This window comes from Balaenoptera acutorostrata, chromosome 8 (genome assembly GCF_949987535.1).
Source record: "Balaenoptera acutorostrata chromosome 8, mBalAcu1.1, whole genome shotgun sequence".
NCBI classification, from domain to species: Eukaryota; Metazoa; Chordata; class Mammalia; order Artiodactyla; family Balaenopteridae; genus Balaenoptera; species Balaenoptera acutorostrata.
Genome location: NC_080071.1, coordinates 36559192 through 36581079, shown reverse-complemented (window position 1 = coordinate 36581079; position 21888 = coordinate 36559192). Strand labels below are relative to the sequence as shown.

Sequence of the window (21888 nt, the reverse complement as noted above, 5' to 3'; positions counted from 1 at the left end):
CCCAAATTATATATTTTTGCAAAATTTGCCCAAGTAAGATATTTTAACTCCAACCAGTGAAGATTGCTGTGTCTTTCCTTTCTGTCTTTCCCTTCATCACACTTCCCCTTGTGTTAGGTGGCTTTGCAATTGCTTAGGCAGTTTTGGGATCCAGCTTAGAGGTAGTTGATTTGGAGATATGCTATTTTAGGTTTAGTGGGATATATTTACGTGGTTCACAGCCACTCCTATGGTTATTGCTAAGCACCTCAGGGTAAGAATAACCTCTCAGCATACTTCAATTGCCTGTTCTGCCTGCTCACTTGGCATGGTGGTATGAAGGTGCAAGGCCAGAGGCTACCGCAAGATGGGTGGTACTTGGATGGTGGGAATAGGCTGTTAGTGGAGGAGAAACAAGGTTTGCAACATATGGAGCTAGAAGATAGTCTGTGGAAAATTCTTTCAGTCATCAAATGAGTAAAATTATAAGTGGAAAATTGAGTTCTCATGAAGAGAGTATCCTTTTGGAAGCAAAAAATTTAAACTGAAGATTCACAAAAGCTTCAAAATATCAAAAACTTTCTTATTAGCTTGGAATGTATACTAAAACTGCCAAAATCATGAAGAAAAGAAAGCATTCATTAGAGCCAAGAAAATTTAGATGATTAAAATGACAACAGAAGAGATAAAGATTATGAGAATCAGGGCACTCCCAAAGAGGAAATGAAAAAGCAGGAGAAATAGAAAATAGTCAAGCAAAATACAATTTGTATAGTCAACAAAGGTTGGCAGCAGTTTGATGTTGATGACTTCATTGACCTTAATAAGGACTGTGGTCTTTTATTATGGCCCTATTGCAAAAAGTAATAATGTCATTCAGTACTTTAATTAAAGAAAAATTTTTCCTTCAAAATTGTGATTCCAATAATATTTATACAGAATCAAACAGAACATAAAATGGGCAAGAGAGATGTTTCTCAAAAAGATATTTTGAAAAAAAAAGTTTTAAATAGTCATACTCTTATGAGATTCTAGCTAGTTTACGCCAAGGCAAAAAAAGATCAAAAACATTGTTTTGTTTGTAAATTATTTTCAACAAGACAGACATTACTTATACGGGATGGGTTTTCAGACTAAGCGAATATATCGAAAGCCGTCAAAAGCTGTGACTATTCTGTGGAGCACAAGACAACTATCTTTTCTTAGATTACCCATGAATCAAAAAACAGCTGAGTAAGAACATTCCATATTATTTTGAAGAGCTGAAAAGAGTAGTTGAGGTTATTGCATTTTTAAGGGAACTTTCAGAGGTCATGATGAAACAATAATCATGATTCAATTAACAGAAATTTAATGGGAATCCTAGAAATAATTGTTAAATTTAACTAATTTGTGCATGAGAACTTGGAAAAATGCCCAAAATAGGGAAAAAGTAACAGTTTATGAAGAATGAATAGAAGTAATGGGAAAATATTTATATAATGGAAGGGTTAGCAGATAAATAAACCAGAAACCAAATACTACTCCATTAGTTGGCCATTATTGTGCTCTACTGCTGTTATCGAAAACTCTATGTATAGTTTTAAATTTTTTCACCGACTGAAAACCAGCCTGTGGCTTTATCCAACAGTGTAAAATAACTTTTGGAAATAGTAACCTGTGGTTGAAAACATTCATGGAGTGTTGTCCAACAAAGGTGAGGAAAAGGGCTCCCAGCAACCTTTAAAGAATGTTAATAAGTGTGCAGGATATACACCACATGCAGCTCATTCCTTTAATCTGGTAAGAGAAAAAGCTGCTTCACAGTTGTTAACCACCTCGGCATTTTACAACAGTTATTTTCATTTCAGGTTCCTCTCACAAATGGAGTATTTTACATAAACATATCAACTTGGATTAAAAAAAAAAGTCTAAGAGTAATATAATGGGTTATCCATTATAAAGCTGTTCAAGCTTTACAACATGGGTCAAGGATATTTTACAGACGCTAAAATATATTTTCAAAGATTTGGAAGAAAAACCCCAACACAGAAGAAAAACCAAAAAGCTTATTCAAAAAATTGACAACCAGCAAATACATCATTATAACTGTAATACAGAAAGACACTTTGAAATGCTTCTATATTTAAGAAATTGCAATCACCTTATTTGAATTACATAAAGGGGACCATCTTTCTTCATCTTTAAATCTATTTATAAAGAACTGAGAAAAAATTCAGATAAAAAAATTAATGGAATATGAAACAAAAGTGGAAAAGGTAAGCAATTAAATTAATAGAAATTGTTCTGACATCAAGAAGTATTTGCAACAAAAGGTGTCAAATCATCACCAAAAGCAGGAATTCACTAAAGGAAGAGATACATTTCAAATAAAAGTGATGAATAGGCTCTTGGATTGTTTGATAATGCAATTAATGAGAGGAAGGAATCATATGAACACACTAGAAAACGATTTAAAACTCTTTGATTAGACACAAAATGATTACTTTGAAAAAAGTAATATAAAACTCATAATGTGCTATTACAACAAGGACATCAAGAATGAGTAATAACTGTTATTGATTCAAAGAATATTTTCAATTAATTACTGCACAAAGAAACATGAAACCCTGACATCTTACAATGCCTATATGAAAAAACTAACAGTCTGATAGCACTTTTCCCACACTTGACAGCCATTCTTAAAATTCACATATTGGGCTTCCCTGGTGGCGCAGCGGTTAAGAATCCGCCTGCCAGTGCAGGGGACATGGGTTCGAGCCCTGGTCCGGGAAGATCCCACATGCTGTGGAGCAACTAAGACCATGAGCTACAACTACTGAGCCCTCGTGTCACAACTACTGAAGCCCACGTGCCTAGAGCCCGTGCTCTGCAGCAAGAGAAGCCACTGCAGTAAGAAGCACGCGTACCGCAACAAAGAGTAGCCCCTGTTCGCTGCAACTAGAGAAAGCCTGTGTGCAGCAACGAACACCCAACACAGCCAAAAATAAATAAATAAATACATTTATGTTTAAAAAAAGTACCAAAACCATGAAATACTTAGATATAAATCTAACAAAAATATGCAGGATCTATATGCTGAAAACTATAAAATAATGATGAAAGAAATCAAAGAAGATCTAAATAGATGGAGAGAAATACTCTGTCCTTGGATTGGAAGACTCAATATTGTTAATATGCCAATTTTCCTCAATATAATATATATATTCAATGCAATCCCAATAAAAATTACAGCAAAATTTTTTCTAGAAATTGATACATTTACTTAAAACTTCATATAGAACTAGGATAGCCAAAACAATTTTTAAAAAGAGCAAAGTTGGAGGACTCACACCACCTCATTTACTTACTGTAAAGGTAGAGTAGTCAAGATGGTGTGGTAAACAGCAAAAATATAGAAAGAAGAGGGAGCCCAGAAATAGACACACAAATATATAGTGAACTGATTCTTGACAGAGGTGCAAAGGCAATTCAATGGAAAAAAGATAATCTTTTTAACAGTTGGTGCTGAAACTGTTTGACATCTATATGCAAAGAAAATTTTAAAAATGAACTTCAACTCATACCTCACACCTTACATATAAAATTAACTCACAATGGACCATAGACCTAAAAGCAAAACCTTAAAGCATAAAACTTGTTGATGGAAACTTGGGAGAAAATTTTTGTGATCTTGGGTTAGACAAAGATTTCTTAGATATGATACTAAAGGCACAACCCATAAAAGAAAAAAAATGATAAATTCCCTTCATTAAAATTAAGAACTCATGCCTTTTGCAAGACACTTAAGAGAACGAATAGACAGGCCACAGACTGGGAGAAATATTTGAAAGTCACATATCTGAAAAGGAATACCCAGAATTTATAAAGAATGCTCAAAACTCATTAATAAAAAGACAATGTCATTTAAAGATGCACAAATTTTTTGAACAGATAATTTCCTGAGTATGACCTATTTGGTGAATAAAGAGAAAACTGTACACCTGCTGTGTCCTCAAAGGTAGCACATGGAGATGGTGTGGGCCCTGAATACACTGTACAGGAAGTTGCCCTTTATCTTGGAGAGAAATATTGGGTCTGATTTCAGTATTGCCATAGCATTGGGACTTTTCTAGAACATATGTATATATAAAGAAAACTACTGCTTTTGAATATATAGTCTAAAGTGAAGTTCCTTTTACATTATAGCTAAAAAATATTCTTAAGCTTTTAAGTTGTTCACAATTCAGCTGCATACAGAGTTGTACGGAATCTTATTTATATATACATATGTTATAGATGGAATAATTTGGCTTGAACAAGAAGTTTGGTTTAGTGTCTACTGTTTGGAAAATTTGCTCTTAAACTTTATAAGAAATAAATTGTATAGTTAGGATTTCCAGTTGTCTAGTTTCAGAGGTTTGTCAAGCAAATCAATCCTACATTTTTTCTCATGTATTGGTTCATGCCTCACAGTGGCAAGTCTTTTCTTTTATCTTTATCTTCAGTTTTTTCTCCTTCCTCATTTCTTAGACCTTTGTCTTTCATTTCTCACATCTCTTTTTCATTCTTCCTTCAAGCTTTTGCAATCTTTTTTCAAATCCCTGGCATTTCCCAATTCTTTGTTTTTATGACATCTTTTTTTTTTATACCCAGTCTCCCATTGGTGATCACTTGTAAATCATCATGACTTAATATTTTTCCTGTTAGCTACTGCCTACACATGTTTTACTAAGCTCCTCAGGGCAGAAAATTTGTCTTCCATATTTTATGCTTTGTAAAATCCCATGTACTCTTATGACTCCTATTAACAATAAATCTCAGTATGAATTAGCTAAAGCTACATCTTCCTTGTTTTATGTGTAAGCTTTACATGCATACAAGTGAAGACTCAAGTTTCACTAGCTCCCTGATTTGTCATGTGTATCATTATTTTTCAGGTAGCATTAGAATGCCATCTTTTAGAATTACTGGGCAGCAAGCCAATAATTTATTTTAGCTTAGTTTATATATATATATTTCCAGAACAAGCAAAGTTTTTTTTTTTCATTTTAAGAAGGAAATGTTCCTTTCTTTTTCAGTAACTAGATTGAGCTCGCATGGAACTATCTACATGCCAGGATACTTTGTGTTCTAATTTTAAATTATGCCTTTCAGACACAAATGGTCTCTGGAATTATGCATTATTTATGATAATAGATGGATCTTTAATGTTAGACTTGATAAATGTCAATATTTATTTTCAGTTATTTCACAGCAATCTAGCCTTTCTTTCTTCACTTTTTTGTTGGAACATGGGAACTACATTTAGCATGCATTTGCTTCCAGAGCACGGGCTGGACGAATCTAAATGTGAAGTGAGCAAACAGGTTGAGGAGCCGCAGTGCTCCTTCTGCTGCACCGCAAGCTCTTGGCTTTTGTTGCTGTGCTTTCCCCGACTTGTCGTCCCTCTCCTCCCGAGTACTATCAATCTACCAAACCCAGCTTCAGAGGCAGCTGAGAGTAGCTTCAAGTGTCACCTTCAGTAGATATACGTGCATTTTTAGTCTGGATTCTAAAAGGTGAAGTGATCTCAGCTATAGGACTTGAGTAGTGTGACCTCCCTGGTATCATCCTACTTTGAGTAAAGGCTTACTTGATGAGCCAAAAAGATTTTTGCTTAATAAGAAAGGTGTGTATTAATTTTCTTTTGCTGCCATAACACATTACTGCAACACGCACATCTTAAAACAACACTGATTTATTATCTCGCAGTTCTGTAGATCAGAAATCCAGGCATGTTGTGGCTCATCTCAAGTAATGGCATGTGGTTAGCCTGGTGCGGGGCCCAGGCACGGCAGTATCTGCCTCCTGCGTCCCCCAGGGATGCACAAGCACAGCCTGGGGCTAGAAAGGTCACTCTAGAGGCTGGTTCTGGAGCGGAGTCTGGTCCCCTCCTGGTCCACACGTGGTCCCTCCAACCTGAACATGCCCTTCAAGGTCCAGTCCCTGGAGCTCGGGGTTGCCTCTTTTACATCCGTAAAAGGCCTTCACAGCAGGACTATTGTTTTTTGTTTTTAAAAAAAATTTTATTTATTTATTTATTTATTTTTGGCTGTGTTGGGTCTTCGCTGCTGCACGCGGGCTTTCTCTAGTTGCGGCGAGCAGGGGCTACTCTTCGATGCAGTGCGCGGGCTTCTCATTGCAGTGGCTTCTCTAATTGTGGAGCACGGGCTCTAGGTGTGCGGGCTTCAGTAGTTGTGGCTCACGAGCTCTAGAGCACAGGCTCAGTAGTTGTGGCACACGAGCTTAGTTGCTCCGCGGCATGTGGGATCTTCCCGGACCAGGGATCGAACCCGTGTCCCCTGCATTGGCAGGTGGATTCTCAACCACTGTGCCACTGGGGAAGCCCAGGACTATTGTTTTATTGGCTCACCAGGGGATGGGAATCTTGGAGGGCCATCTTTAGAATTCTACCTATTATAACGTATGAGACTCATATGATGAAAATGAAAAATTTTTTTAGAAAACACATTAGGACACTTGAATAAATGTAGAGTTATACCACATTACAGAAAGGGAAGGCTCATGTGGAAGGATATTATTCTCCCTGAAATTAATACATACAGTTAAAGAAATTTTAATAAAAATCTATAGCCACATCCACATGGATGAATCTTAAAGATATAACTTTGATTAAAAACATTCAAGACGTGAAAAAAAACTTACTCTATGATTCCATTTACATAGAGTTGAAAGACAGGCATAAGCTATATTGTTTGAGTGATTAGTCAATAAAACTATAAAGAAAAGCAAGAAAGTGAATATGTTAATAATCATGACAGTGGTTATTAACCCTAGGTACTTGGGGGTTATAAGGGAAGGGGCACTTTGGGGCCTTTTGGGATGTTGATAATGTTCTACTTTCTGACCCAGTGGGGGTTACATGAGTGTTTGGGTTATAGTCTTTAAGCAGTACACATCTGTTTAATGAACTATTCTGTGTGTTTGCTGTATTTCCCATCACAAAAAATAATTCTAGAGGCTTCCCTGGTGGTCCAGTGGTTGAGGCTCCACACTTCCACTGCAGAGAGTGTGGAGGGTGGGTTCAATCCCTGGTAAGGGAACTAATATCCCGCATGCCGCACGGCACAGCCAAAAAAAAAAAAAATTCTAATCTTCTCTTTTCCCCCCATACTTTCTGATTCTTCCTCTACATCTACAGTACCTCATAGAGAAATAGAGATGTTACAGTGACACTAACAATTCAGTCTTTAAAAACAAAACGCTTACAAAGTAGGTTCTTGAGAATAAAAAAAACCTTGCTGAGAGTGAAACATAGCATTTGAACCTATTTCTCTCCCAACCCTGGCCAGATTAGCTAAAAGAAACCTCTGAACTGGGAGCATAATACCCGTAACACCTTCCCCAGGGAGGGAAGGATGAGGTTTGACAGGAGTGACAGAAAAAGAGAGCATCAGAATAGGCTGAGCACCATTTCAATGGACAGGGCGGGAGACCTGGGCTAGGAGCCAGGAAAGCTGTTATCATACCAGCCTGCCAGGGCTGCCTGCTGCCTACATTTGCATCATACAACAAAGGACACCAGCTCTCCTCTGAACTGCCTGGTGGAGGGCCTAGGACACCTCTGCCATAGATGGTGAAATCTTGGACAACCTGGTACTGTACCATCTTCCTTTCTCCAGTCCTCCCATCCCTAGAGATTTTAGTCTGCAGGGCCCAAGAGTCTATATTTTAATAAGCACTTAGGATAACTCTCATGCAGGTGGCCTCTGGCACTAGAGTACCATTGCCCAGAGAAAAACACTGAGAGGAAGGATCACCGGTGGCACTTGTTAAAAATCCGAATTTTGAGGCTTCATACTAGACATGTATAATCAGAATCTGTAGGGTAGAAGCCTGAGAACTTGTTTTCTTCAAAATGAAGTCCCCAGGTAATTTGAAAGGAAGTTTGGGAAACAGCTCTAGAGACTTCTACTTTTTATTTCATTTTTCCACAATATTTATAATATTTGCATTTTGAAATAATAAGTACCTTGTGGAAAAGAACATATTACAAACCATAAAATACTTTTTCTCCAGCCCAGACTTCTCCTCAGTGCTGCAGACCCATAGATCTGTTTACATGACATCTCTCCTTGAAGTCCCGAAAACATCTGAGACTCAACATGTTCGAATTGAAATCACCATCTTCCCCCAAATCCGACTCTCTTTCAGTGTTCCCCACACCTCAGTGAGCATTGCTATCCACCCACTGGGCCTGCCAGAAATCCCATCATTTCTGACTCCTTCCTCTCCCTCAATCCCCATTCATTCCACTCTGCCTTATCAAAATCCATTCCCAAGACCTCCTATTTCACTTCCTAAATCGGTCCATTTTCCGCACTTGTCTCCGTCTCCTTGTGCCCATCCCAGTCCACTTGAACTACTTACTACCAACACTAACCATGACCTATAGATCCTACCTGGTCCAAGGCTGATCCTGTTCCTGTTCCCACACTGCATCTGGAATGATCTTTTCAAAACACAGATCTGATCAGGTCATATCCCTTCCCCACTTTGCTCTGAAGAAAAAGATGAAGGTTCTCAGTATGGCCAACCAAGTTCTGCTTAGTTTGGTCTCCCTGCAAACTATGCTCTAGCCACAATGGCCTCCTTTCAGTCCCTCAGGTTTGCACTGTTCACTCCTGACAAAATACATGATGCTCTCTGTTTCCTTTTCTCCTTTCTTCAGTCTCTCATCCTTCAGATCCCTCTTCCAGGAGACCTCCTCAAACATGCCTTACCTAACTTTTCTGACCAGATCAGTGAATGACCCTAATGTAAGCTCTCAGAGCACCTATCTCTTGCAACTTTCATTTATTTATCTAAATAAATGTGGCTCACTTATTTGTTGAATTAGACATTTTCGAATTCCTTTGCCTAGAATAGTTTGTTTCCTTGCTCATCTTCTCTCTTGTTTGACTTCACTTCCTTAGAACCTATTCCAGAACAATTTTTAGGATGAATATTTGGACTCAACTGAAGAACCACGTTCATTGGCTTTCCCACATCACCTCTGGCTCTTGTTGCCTAATCATTTTCCAATCTGTTGAAATTTGCCTCTACCACAACACTTATTTACCTTATATTGTATTTTTTTGTTGTTGTTTTCTTGAAGGTTTCTCTCACTAGCATCAGTTGCTTTAGGACAGCTGTTTTACTTATCTCTGTATCCCCAGCACTTAACACAGGGTCTTGTCCTCAATAAATATTTGGAATGACCGTTGTAGCTTGTAGTACAGCCATATAGTGCATATGCTGATTTCTCTGCTTCTAATGTCTTCCCTCACTGTGCCTACAAACTCTTACCACTTGATAGAGGCAGTGCTAGCATTACCTTCAATGATATATGTATAATTTTTCTACTTTTCAGTTTCTTCATTTGAATACTGATACCTTAAAACATTGCTGGGAGGATTAAAAAAGTTAATTATTTAATACTCTTCTCTCTCCCCTTGCCAGGCCAAATCTCTCCTCTTGTAGATCAATTACCTAGGGAGTTCTGTCTCAGGATTAGGTTTTTGGAATCTCTTGCACCCAGTTAGCTCTTTTCTGTTTCCCTCTCTTGTTTTTGTCCCCTTTACAGTAGATCTTGATGGCTCAATTAAAACTAGAGAACAGGGGCTTCCCTGGTGGCGCAGTGGATAAGACCCTGCACTCCCAATGCAGGGGGCCTGGGTTCGATCCCTGGTCAGGGAACTAGATCTCTCATGCATGCCGCAACTAAGGAGCCTGCGTGCTGCAACTAAGGAGCCAGCAAGCCGCAACTAAGACCTGGTGCAACCAAATAAATAATATTAAAAAAACCCAAAAAACTAGAGAACAAATGATTAGCAAGTAGAAAACATTTCTTCCTTGTTCTCTTAGGAAAAGAGATTGTCCTGAGGTAAGGAGATTCATTTGCAAAACTGCACAGGCCTTTTTTTTTTTTTTTAACATGTACATGTATCTATTCTTTTTCAAATTCTTTTCCCATTTAGGTTGTTATATAATATTGAGCAGAGTTCCCTGTGCTATACAGTAGGTCCTTTTTGGTTATCCATTTTAAATATAGCAGTGTGTAAATGTCAATCCCAAACTCCCTAACTATCCCTCCTCCCCCTGACCCTTGCCCCCTGGTAACCATTAGTTTGGCCTCTAAGTCTTGCACAGGTCTTTTTTTTTTTTTAAAAAAACAACTTTGAAATAGCAAAGGCTGAAAAAACAAAATGATTAAATTTCCATACCAGAATAGGTGAAATGTTTCTTTTCATTTTCTTTTAGATTTGTAAAGTGTCTGACCCAGAGTACGAGAAGAAACTTTGGCTCCCTTCCCTTGTTTTCAAGTTTACAAAGCTATAACTAAAGATTTTAGCAGTTAAGCAACTCTACAGTGAATTATCTGGTAGCTTCCAGTATAATAAATTATTCTTACCAACTAGATACTATGCTCACTTTCTTTTCTTACTTTACCTGTTTGGTTGTCAAAGTTTAAATGTAGCATATTAAAACGGTTATACTCTTTAAAAACTATGGACACTTTTCATTATTTTAAAATGTGTATGTAACTAAATAAAATAGAAAAATCCCATGAAAAATGTTTGCACACAGGGGTAAAATGTGACAAAAGCTTTTGCTGAGGTTTCTCTACCCTTTTCCAACATTACCTTGTGTGGTTCAAGTACCATTTGTTATTTAGACTTGTCATTCCCAGTTGACTAGGAGATTTAACACTCTTTAGCCAATGTTTCAAATCTGAGGCAAATAAAACCTAGGTGGTTCATTCGTGGGCCTAGTACCAGGACCTGTGAAGGGAGTGTTCTTAAGGTAAGAGATAGAAAACTCAGCTTATGTTGTTATCCGCAAGTTTGAAATCAACATCCTTGGGCATTCGATGTTTACCACACAATGGTAAGCGCCCAGATATCAAATGACCCTTTTTGGCGTCCAAGAGTCATTAAAGCCTCAAGCAAGCACTCCTGGATTCTAGGCTGAATTCCTCCACTGGCTTGTTTGGGAACCCGTCTCTTCTAACTGGTGTAGCATTAACTTGCTCTTCTAACGGCTGGATGACAGCTGGTCGGGCACTCTTCAGGGCGGACTCCTTTCCAGGTGCACCCACCTCCACCCAAGCGCACTCTTCTCTCCCGCGGCCGTCTAGGACCATCAGGACCAATTTCGGTGTTTTCTTTCGCCGGTAACACTTGGCAGAACGGGCTCTAAAAGAAAAGAAGGAGGCAGAGGAGAAGTAAGAAGTAACTGTACTGGTAAGAGTCATAATAAATGACAGTCCACCTGTGAGACGCGACGACGAGCACCCTATTTTGCCGCGGAAGCCACAGGGACATAAGTCCTCGGGCCAACCACCGGGCTCGCCCCCCAACTGCCCGCCCCGGTCACGGTTACGTGACGGGGGAGCGCCGCGCGCCGGCTGCGGCGCCGATTGGCCGACGGCGGGAGCGCGGGGTTTGATGGGAAGTTGGCTGAACCCATCGCTCTGTCAGTGGCGGCTGCTGCCTGCTCCGGGAGCGGGCTGAGCTGTGGCGGCCGAAGGTGGCAGAGCTGGACGCCAGCGCCGGGCTTTGCCCGCTTCTACTTGAAGGTAGAGGGGTCAAAATGAGGGCCGTTGGAAGGGTTCGGCAGAGGGGAGGTGCGCTGAGCTTTTCCATGGGAAATACGCTTCGGGTTCCCCCGCTTGCCTCTCCTGGGCGCCTCCGCCCCATGCCGAGTGGCCTACGAGCTCTGCGGCGGCGGCTAGTCGAGCTCCTGCCCGGCTGCGCGCTGACCCTGTCTCGCCGCCTGATCCCCTTGGTTTCCCAGCACAGTGGCAGGGGTGGCTCTGGAGTGCTGGAGACCCCTTTCTGTTCCCCGAGGGGAGTTGGTTCCCCAGCCTTTCTCGGAGATTCGGGGCGGGGAAGGGGGGCAGTGACTGGGTTGAGCTGAGCATCGTCTCTTTGGCCCACCTCCCTGTTCGGTCGAAGGGTCAGAAGGTCCTACACTAAGCCATCGCTTTGAGTGGGTTCTACCCTTGTCTTTTGCTGAGTTGTGTGGAGGCGCCACGAGTTGGTGAGATCGGGAGGGACCGAAAACTGTCAGTGTCACGCTGCTCGGCCCAGGCGTGTGGGCGTGGATTGTATGCTGCTTAGAGAAGCCTCTCTTCGACTGTATTCCTTTTTTGAGCAATGGTGGGGTGGAGGGAAGGGCGAGATTGCGTGGGTGTCATAGGCATGGCAGAAGGAGAAGAGCAAATCTAAACTACATCATAGTTTTAATTCTTGAATACAGTGTAAGGGGATTGAGAAAGAGTTGGGATTGGTGCACTCAGTTTTGCTGATGGTGCCCTCACTCTACTAAGTAAAATTTGTGACTCACTGAATTTTCCATATTCCGCTTTTCCCAGTAGGCTTCTGGTTTGTGGTGCCTAGTGTCGACTTTCTTCTCCTTTCTCAGTGGCCTGGGTGTCACCATTGACAAAATTGTCACCACACAAAATTCAACAGCGGGTTGTGTGGATGTGAGTAAACTTGGTTTTAGGCATATGTTCAAACTGGCAGGGAATGCTAATCTCTTGTCTTCAGTAGCCCCCGTGGTTTCATTTTAGGAGGACTAAGTTGATTTTCAACACATTTTTTTAAACATTTAAAATTAGAATTTCAAGTTTCTCCGTCATCTACTGGCATCAACCCATTGCTGTTAAAAACCTTAGTGTTTACATATTATTAACTTGAAAGAATAAAAAATGGGAGAAATTATATGGCTTACAACAGGTATGATTTATAGGAGAAATCTTTACAATCAAATAGTCATTTTTTGGTAGTATTTAGTTCAGAATAAGCATTGACTTACCATGAAGACCAGAACTTAATCATTATATAATAAAAGTGCTTTTAGAGATGTACTTCTTTTCAGTAATTTTATTTTTGAGCAATAAATGTGGCGGTTTGGGATATTTCAGAATTGTCTTTTTTGTTAGGATATTCGAAACTTAGAGTTCTAGAACAAACACTTTTAATCTCAAATTGAATAGTCCAGTGTGTTATAGAGGTACTGTTGATGGTGACAATAGTTTCTACTTAAGTTTAGAACTTGATAAACATAAAAGTAAACTTCCTTTGCTGTTAAAGGTTATTTTAATGTAAGAGTCTTCAGAGTATTTTGTTTTATTTTTTATACTGGAGAAAATGAGAGCAATACAATTTCAGTTAAAATACAAACTAACTTTATTTTCCAATTTTAAAATTATGAAACAGTTTCTTCATACGAAGTTAGAAAGAAATGTGTTCCATATGAGAAGTATTGCCGTACTACATGTGTTTTCTGGTAATAGTAGTAATAATATCTATAATTTATTATACACTTATTATTTCATTATCAAGTGATATATAATTTTATTTAACTCATGCAACAATTCTGTGAAGCGTAGATGTAGATATTTTCACCGCTTTACAAATGCTGAACTGAGGCTTAGAGAGTTTAGTTTATCCAAGATCACGTAACTAGTATGTGGTTGAGTCATATTTTGAATCAAGACCTTTTTTATTCCATTATTTCAATATGACTTGAAGTAAGCTGAAAATTTGAGAATAACACATCCCAAGATTTCAAATTCTGACACCTAAACCTGAGTGTGAATAGCAGTTAGTAGAAAACATTCAAATAATATGGTGGGTGTTATTATTTATTGAAAAACACATTAGATGCACCCAGCTCTTAAGGTCATGTCAGGTCCCATTGTGATATCAGAGGGGAAAGAGACTCTTTATACACGTTCACGGAAGATTTCTTGGAACAGGCCACTTGAGATTGAACCATCTGTCCACTCAAGGGCAAGCAAATTGATTTATGCTTCAGAAAGAAATGCTAGTTATTTGATTCCCATGTATTTTCCATGTGTTGAAAGGAAGCAGAGATGGACTAGAAAAGGGCAGCAACCACGGCAGTAAAAACAATTTGTATCGAGAAATTAGTATGTGTCAGGCACTGTTGTAAGTACTTTAGAATACATTATGCTGTTTAAGCTTTTCAGCATTTGAGAGGATTCTTAACTATCGTTCTTTTGCAGATGAAGATAATGAGTAACTGAGAGGTTAAGTTATTTATTTGCCCAAGGTTTCATAGTAATGGGCCACAGGAATTGGAGTTAAGATGTTCAGGTGGCAAGGAGGGAAAAAGTGTTTGGAAATAGAAGAGGTATGAAATTAAAGTTGTAGAGAAATAGTTGATTTATTTAATTTTGTTATGCTTTCGTATCTGTTGGAAAGTACTACTTATACATGTGTATTATAGTAAATCAGGCTTCCCTAACAAATACCAGAATTTGATAGAAAAAATGTTGGGACAATGAGGGTTGATTGGCTCTTTGATTATGAACCTGAAAGGATGAATATGGCATTTAATGACTACTACCATAGTGTGTTGTTCTAGAGGACAAATTTAGAAGCACAGTTCTCTGCTTCAGGGATCTTAAAGGGATCTTATGTAGTTTGTTTCATTAACACCAAAACAATTCTCCAAGCAAATAGTTGATGTCAAAGTTGGTATTAATTGTAATAGTATGCATACATTTCATATTACACGTATTTTAAAAGTGATGTGCAGTAAACAAGTAGAGGCAGTACTTGCAGACTTCTAGCACCAGTTCTGCCCCTAGCTGGAGCTGCATGATTTTGGCACGTCATTTAGCTTCTCTTCCATGCAGATTTAAGCATTCAGACTTAATCAGATGAAGGAATTGGGCTACATCATACACTGTACTAACCCTGTGTCTTATGTTTATAACTTTCCACTTCAGTAGCTCTGTTTTCCAGCTATTTGAGAATGTCTGAGGTGCTTTTATATATTTTATATATAAATACTCCAAGCTAATCTACAGAAAGACTTAATTTCTGATTTTGAGTTATTAGAAGTAACTTCTTGCTTTTTTTTTTGGCCTTTTTTATTGAGCTATAATTGATTTACAATATCATATAAGTTTCAGGTGTATAATATAGTGATTTACAATTTTTAAAGATTATACTCCACTTATAGTTATAAATCTTGGCTATATTCCCTGTGCTGTACAATATATCCATGTAACTTACTTGTTTTATACATAGCAGTTTGTATCTCTTAAGCCACTACCCCTAACTTGTTGCTTTTTAAAAAATCAAAACTAAAATACTGAGTCTGGCTCTGCTAGTTCTTTGGGAACTTAGCAAATTACTTCACTTCTGTAGACTCAGTTTTGTCATTTGTAAAATGGAGTGATGGTAGTATCTAAATGATAAAATTCATGAAAAACATTTGTTTTAGGGCCTGCTAGAAGATTAAGTCCTTACCAAGTGTTTAAATGATATTATTGTTGTCATTACTTTCAAATATTAAAAATTCTGATTTGTGATAGCTATAAACTGTTTCAAACCAAAATGTGTAGGTCAGTTGTGTACAAAACACTGTGCTATACACCATACATAGTGATGTATAGCACATACATTCAACGTATACATGGCATAATGTATACTTTGAAAATACACAAGTTAAGTGGTTCCTCTGAATCTTCCCTTCCCAGCCACCTTTCTTGGTGATTTTTAGCATCTTAAGGTTTTAAGATCTAGTTAATGTCTTAACTCAGAAATTTATACTTTTATTCATTAAAGTTCCTGGATTTCCTACAACCACACTTTAGAAATTTGAATACTGATTTACTATTGAAGGATTAATAATATTTAGATTGCAACTTAAATGTGACTTATAACATTGATTACATTTATAAACTTCAGAAGTTTTCAGGACAGATTATAGGTATTTCTGTTCGTAAAAATCACTTTGTGTGTTTCATTATTAGGCTTTTTGTTACTTCTGTAACCAAGAAAGTTCAAGACAGGCATGCCTGATGCTAATTCCAACCTAAAAATAGTATTGCAGAGTGAATGTACTTACTTTGTACTGGCATTATTTTGTGATTACATTTATGGGTTTAAAAAAATGTAAGAATTATGGCCTAACTTTTTTTAGGTGGAAATGAAGCAGTTTTATACATTGGTAGTATATAACTGTAACCTGGTAAAAATATGTAAGTTTGAAAATATACTTTCACTATTTCTGTTTAAAAGAATTAAAAATTATATAACTATTGACTGGTAAATCGATTTAGGATATAATATTGCTGATACGTTTTTATATGTATGGTAATATTTAATACATTTGAGAGTCATAGAAAAACAACTAAAAGAAGGGGATATGAGATACAACTAGCTGACATGACAGTTTAACTTGAGGGACTTAGACACAATTTCAGAAAGAAATGTTTATTTGGGTGTTGAACGGTAGTGAACAGACCAGAAGTCTGCAGATAGAGTGGCTTTGGGTAATGTTTCTTCTGAGCTATTGGGTGAATCACTAAACTTCTTTCCACTTAATTTTTTTGTCTGTAAAATGGTAATAATAAAGGCTATCCTGTGAAAAGTGGTAGTATTATTAACTTTAATATACAGAAAAGAAAATTATGGCTCAGAAACATTAAATGATATGCTCACTGTCACAGGTAGCTTTATAACCCTTATTTTCTTACTCAAAATCCTGTTGGCTTTCTATTATTGTAAGGTGATGTTATTCTAAACATTGTAGAGCACCCCTAATTCCAAATAACTAGTTTAGTTGGGAGACAGCTGAATGATAGAAATGACTGTATCTAAGAATGTAGAATGAAAGTAGTACAGCAGAATTTTTCTTAGAACAATATAAGGGACCTACTTTAAGGAACAGAAAATTGCAAAATGGTATGAATATACACTTTTAAAATGCCTTGCTACTTAAGTCTTTCCAGCTTTATTTTCACTTTTAAATATGTTTTGGCTTGGAAGAAAGGAATTTTTAAAAGGTGGACTGTCTGCAAGACTGTCTGAATTAAAATTCCACATAAGTGGAGTCCAAATAAATTAATATTTTATAGTATTTTTGGGTAGTATTGCAACATCTAAATTTTATAGTGAATATGCTGTATGTTTAACTTAAATTTTAAAAATAATTGCTTTATTTCTAGCTGTGAATTCCTTTGGACAACTGATGATATTTATCATTGTGCCCAGTTTCTACAAATAAAAAAATGGGTGGATTATTTTCTCGATGGAGGGTAAGTTACTTTTCTTTACAGCCAGTTCTTAGTCTAATAAAGAAGTGTCACATAAAGCTATTTGTAAAGGTCTCCTTTGCGGTGTAGACTTGAGTAGTAGTTTAATATTATCCCTAACTCTATTTAATATTTTTTCTTTCTTCTCTTATGAATTAGTTTTTTATTTGGACTTTAATGGTTCTACTTGCTATATAGGTGTCTGATGTCTCTGTTTAACAGAATTATTTCACGTTGACCTATGAATTATTTTTATTTCTCTGTTTATACATTCGTGTACAAATGGTTATCTTTTCTTGTTTTTATACTGCCTAAATTTCAATCTTACTTGAAAGATAGTTGAAATTAAGTATTCTATACAATATTTATGCTTTTATAGGCTATATCTTTTTGCTTAAAGCTTGTCACAAATATTTACTAAAGTCACACTAGGTATACTTTTAGGAATTAATAGGTTAAACAAAATTTAAAATATAGTTTGATTTTTTTGGCTAAGTCTTTAGAGGAAGTATCTCAAATTTAGAGCTATAAAATATAAAATATTCTGGTCAATGCTCTTCTCTAATATAAGAGGAGGTAATGTAGTCTAGGACAACTACTTTGCTTATTTTTTGACTCCTTTTTACCATAACAATGGAGTCTAGCAATACTTGGTACACAATTTAGTTTTTGGACTATTACTGGAGGTGCTCTGTTTTGGATTGGCATTACATTGACACCCTCCACCCCCCTTTAAAACCTTATTACAGTTCTGCCTGAGAATCAAATTTATCTATTCTTCCTTTGTCTTTCTTGTTAGGTTGAACCATATGAAACTGCCAGTTTTGACTACATAAACAGCAATTTCATGTGGTTCAACCTAATGTTAACAACTCCTGTGGGCGCTACAATGAATTGATAATCATTACCCTCTTAGATGGTTGAGTATATAATTGGTAATTACTTTTTTCAAATGTTGTATGAGCCATTTTGGCTGGTTTTTATTCTAGGTGATATAAAAAAATATCTTTGACAAACAAGCTCTGCAATAATGAAGTATTCTTAGGCGCCCTTTAAAAATCTGATCTTCAGAAAAGTACTTTAGGAATTCAGAATGAAGGTAACCTATTGATTTTTGACCTCCAGAGTCCTAAGTGAACTTTTAGCAATAGTAAATCAGACCATCTTTAGTCTTGAATTTTTAAATAGAATTTATAATTATAATAATTTAATAGAATTATTATAGAATTAATAATTTATAGTAACTTAATAGAATTCTTTTGAATAATCATATCTAAGAAAATTTTTCTTAGAGGAAAATTTAAACAAATTTTCTCTCAATAAAAGTATGTTTTATTGGGGTTGGTTAAGGATGGTAAAAATTGAGCTATCAGAGTTGAAAGTACTTCTAGGACTAAAAATAAGTTAAGTAGGTACATCTTATTTCTTATTTCTTTAGTCTTATGTAATTTTATTTATAGTTATAATTTTTATTTAAGTCTAAATCTCATTTGTAAAAAAACAGGAATACATATTGCTTGATAACATTGAAAAAACTTAATTTTGGATTAAAATGTTCTTTTATGATTATATAAGTCAAAGTGTTTCTAAGTTAGCAATAACAAGTTTTAATGCTGTCTCTTATTTCTGTTTCTATAACAGACAAAACCTTCAACTGTAGAGGTTCTGGAAAATATAGATAAGGTATGTTCTTTGGCTCTGGGGTGTTTTAATTCATTTTAGGTGTTATATAAATATTATTTTAGTACATATTACTTTGGAGACTAGATCTGGTATGGGAATTTAGAGGTGATATAGAGTAAGCCTGAGAACTTTAATGTTAAAATTCAAAGTCTATCAGTGACCTAAGAAGTCTGTGTCAGGTAATAGTGAATGTTAGAATGAAATTTGATCTACAGCATGGTGTAAATCAATGTTACGGATAGGACAAAGTAGATTATAAAATAGTCTGCAACTATTTGTATCAGTTTGCAAACTTCACAGCTTTTTATACTTTCTATCATAAAAAATGGTTATTCTTTGAGAATATTGAGAGTGATGAATGGATTGAAAGAATCTAGTGTGGGTCACTGTTTCAATTTTTATGAATTCTTTTTAGAGTCAAGAGTTTTTTTTTTTAGGCCTTATACAGGGAGAATTATTACTTGTTTGATTTAACAAAGACTATTTATTGATGCCAATTTTATACCTCTGATCTTTGCTAATTTGATAAGTTATCAAATATTATTTTTAAATATCTTAATTTTGAATTTAAAAAAAGATTTGTCAAATCATAATAGACATTTTTCATATATTTTAACTTCATTTTTAATTTTCTTTTTCATATTATGTTCTGTTTAAAATATTAAGGTATTATGTTTCATTGAATTTTTAAGAGTTCTTTATAACCTCTCTATCATATTAAAAATTTTTTTACCATTTTAATTTCTTTATGAATTTGAGATTTAATAATACATAATAACTTTCTCTTTACAGGAAATTCAAGCATTGGAAGAATTTAGGGAAAAAAATCAGAGATTACAAAAATTATGGGTTGGAAGATTAATTCTCTACTCTTCAATTCTCTATCTGTTTACATGTTTAATTGTATACTTATGGTACCTTCCCGATGAATTTACAGCAAGACTTGCCATGACACTCCCATTTTTTGCTTTCCCGTTAATGTAAGTAAAATGTTCTTTTTGTTGACTTTTCCTGACTAGATAGTTTTAATATAGTCAGTTTCTTTTTATTATGAAATAATAATGTTGCAGATTGAATAAATTTGCATTTTTTTGCAGTTTGAAAACTGTTTCTTTAAAAAATAGAACAATTGTTTTAAACCTTTATTTACAATCCAACATACTTGAAGAATATGACCCAGTGACATTAGTAATAATGGCTCTGTATGGAATCTTTTGTGATTCTCTAATACATGTTCATGCTCCCTAGGAGTACTGGGCATGGAGTAGGCATTTCAGATTGTGGGTAGTGGCAAGTGAGGAAGGACTTGTAAAACAAAAAGAACAACTGCCCCATGTTGAATGTATTCCATTCATCCTACCCTTCCCCTCTTTTTAGTAACTGCTATAAAGCAATTGACCCTTATTACAGAAATATTTTGTAATACAGCACTTTACAGGAGGTGTGAATTGAGATGAGAATGATTGAGAATGATTGAGAATTTTGAGAGAAAGTTGAATGAAAAATTTGTTCATTCAATCAACAAACATTTAAAGGTACCAATTGTGTGCATGTTGGATTATAATGGTGTATGGTACACAAAAATACAGAACCTTTGACTGCAGATCTTAGACTGCATACATTAAATTAAGTAAAATGTATAATGAATATTATAATGGGTCCCTAACACAGTCTGGAGTGGACATGCAGGTCAGGGAAGGGCCTTTGTATTCTTTACTACTGTTGCCACAAATTTAGTGACTTAACACCCATTTATTATATCACAGGTGTGTAGGTCAGAAGTCCGGGTAGTTTGACTGGGTTTTTTTTTTTTTTTTTTTTTGACTGGGTTTTTTGCTTAGGATCTTGCAGGCTTAAATCATAGTTATCAGCTGGCCTGGAGTCTCTGAGGGGGGAGAATCTGCTTCCAGGCTCAAACAGGGTGTTGGCTGACTTCTGCTGTATCTCTCTGATTTCCTATTTTGCCCTTGGCTGAGAGAAACCTCTGTTTTTAAGCTGATGGTATTAGACGCACCAGGATAATCTAGGTTAATCTCTCTATCTTAAAATCAACTGAGTAATACTTAACTATATCTGCAAAGTCCCTTCATGGTAGTACCTAGATTACTGTTTGATAATATAACCAGAGAATGGAAATCTTGGGGAGAGAGGGGGGGATATCTTTAGAATTCTGCCTACCACAGCCTTCCTGAGGAAGTGATGTTTGAGTTTGAGACCTGAAGGATAAGTATGTGTAGCAAGGGTGGTGTGACATGGTAGGTAGTGTTTTAGGCAGAAGGAAGAGCATATCTGAAGACCCTGAAGGAGGATAGAGCATGGTAGGTTTAAAGAATTGAAAGAAGGCCAAAGACTGGATTATGGAGAAAAGTCTGGATAGTTAGACGAAGGATATTTCTTTTGGGCCTTATAGTCCATGATAAGGATTTTAGGTTTTAATCTAAGAATGGTGGGAAGCCACTGAAGATTTTTAAGGAGTATGACATGATCATATCATTATCTTGAAGATACCAGTGAGGCTACAGCATGGAGAGTAAATTAGAGGGGAGTAAGAATGGATGCGGAGCAGCAAGTTAGAAGGTTATTGTAGTTGTCTAGGGGAGAAACGATTGATGGTGATTTGCACTTGAGTGGTGGTAGCAGCGTTGAAGAGAAACAGATGGGCTGAATGAAGTGGATGGGTTGAAGAGATTTAGGAGGTAGAATTGAGGTAATATGGAGAGGCTCTTGGTGATTGGTTAGATGTGGGGTGAAGAGGAAGAATTGCATCAAGGATAAAATTCAGGTTCATGGCTTGGGAAATTTGGTTGATGGTAGCATCATTCATCTAAATAGGGAACAACATGAGGAGGAGCAGGTAGTTGACCCACTGAGACCAAAATACCTATGTTCTATCCAGATAGAGCTGCAAGTGGGATGGTTAAGTATGACTATGAAGCTCAGGAGAGAAATTTGAATGGGAGATATAAATTTAGGATTTGGCAGCTTATAAATATTAGTCAAAGCCGTCATCTGTTCATTCAGTAAATATTTGGCACCTGCAATGTGTTAGGTTTTGGGCTAGCCCGTTGTGATTGAGAAAGTAGGGAGCTTACATTCAGTTGGGATTGGACAGACAAAAA

At 36.6% G+C, this 21888-nt stretch overlaps 1 protein-coding gene across 1 annotated transcript in view; it reads left to right on the top strand.

The window, feature by feature from the left end:
• Positions 1 to 11442: 11442 nt before the first annotated feature.
• LNPK (lunapark, ER junction formation factor) overlaps positions 11443 to 21888 on the top strand; it is an 84678-nt gene continuing 74232 nt past the window's right edge. Inside the window, exons 1-4 of the mRNA XM_007190426.2 lie at positions 11443 to 11581; positions 17000 to 17089; positions 18728 to 18769; positions 19562 to 19749. Of these exons, the coding sequence (XP_007190488.1) occupies positions 17063 to 17089; positions 18728 to 18769; positions 19562 to 19749 (257 nt within the window). The 5' untranslated portion in view covers positions 11443 to 11581; positions 17000 to 17062. The remainder of the gene's footprint in view (positions 11582 to 16999; positions 17090 to 18727; positions 18770 to 19561; positions 19750 to 21888) is intronic.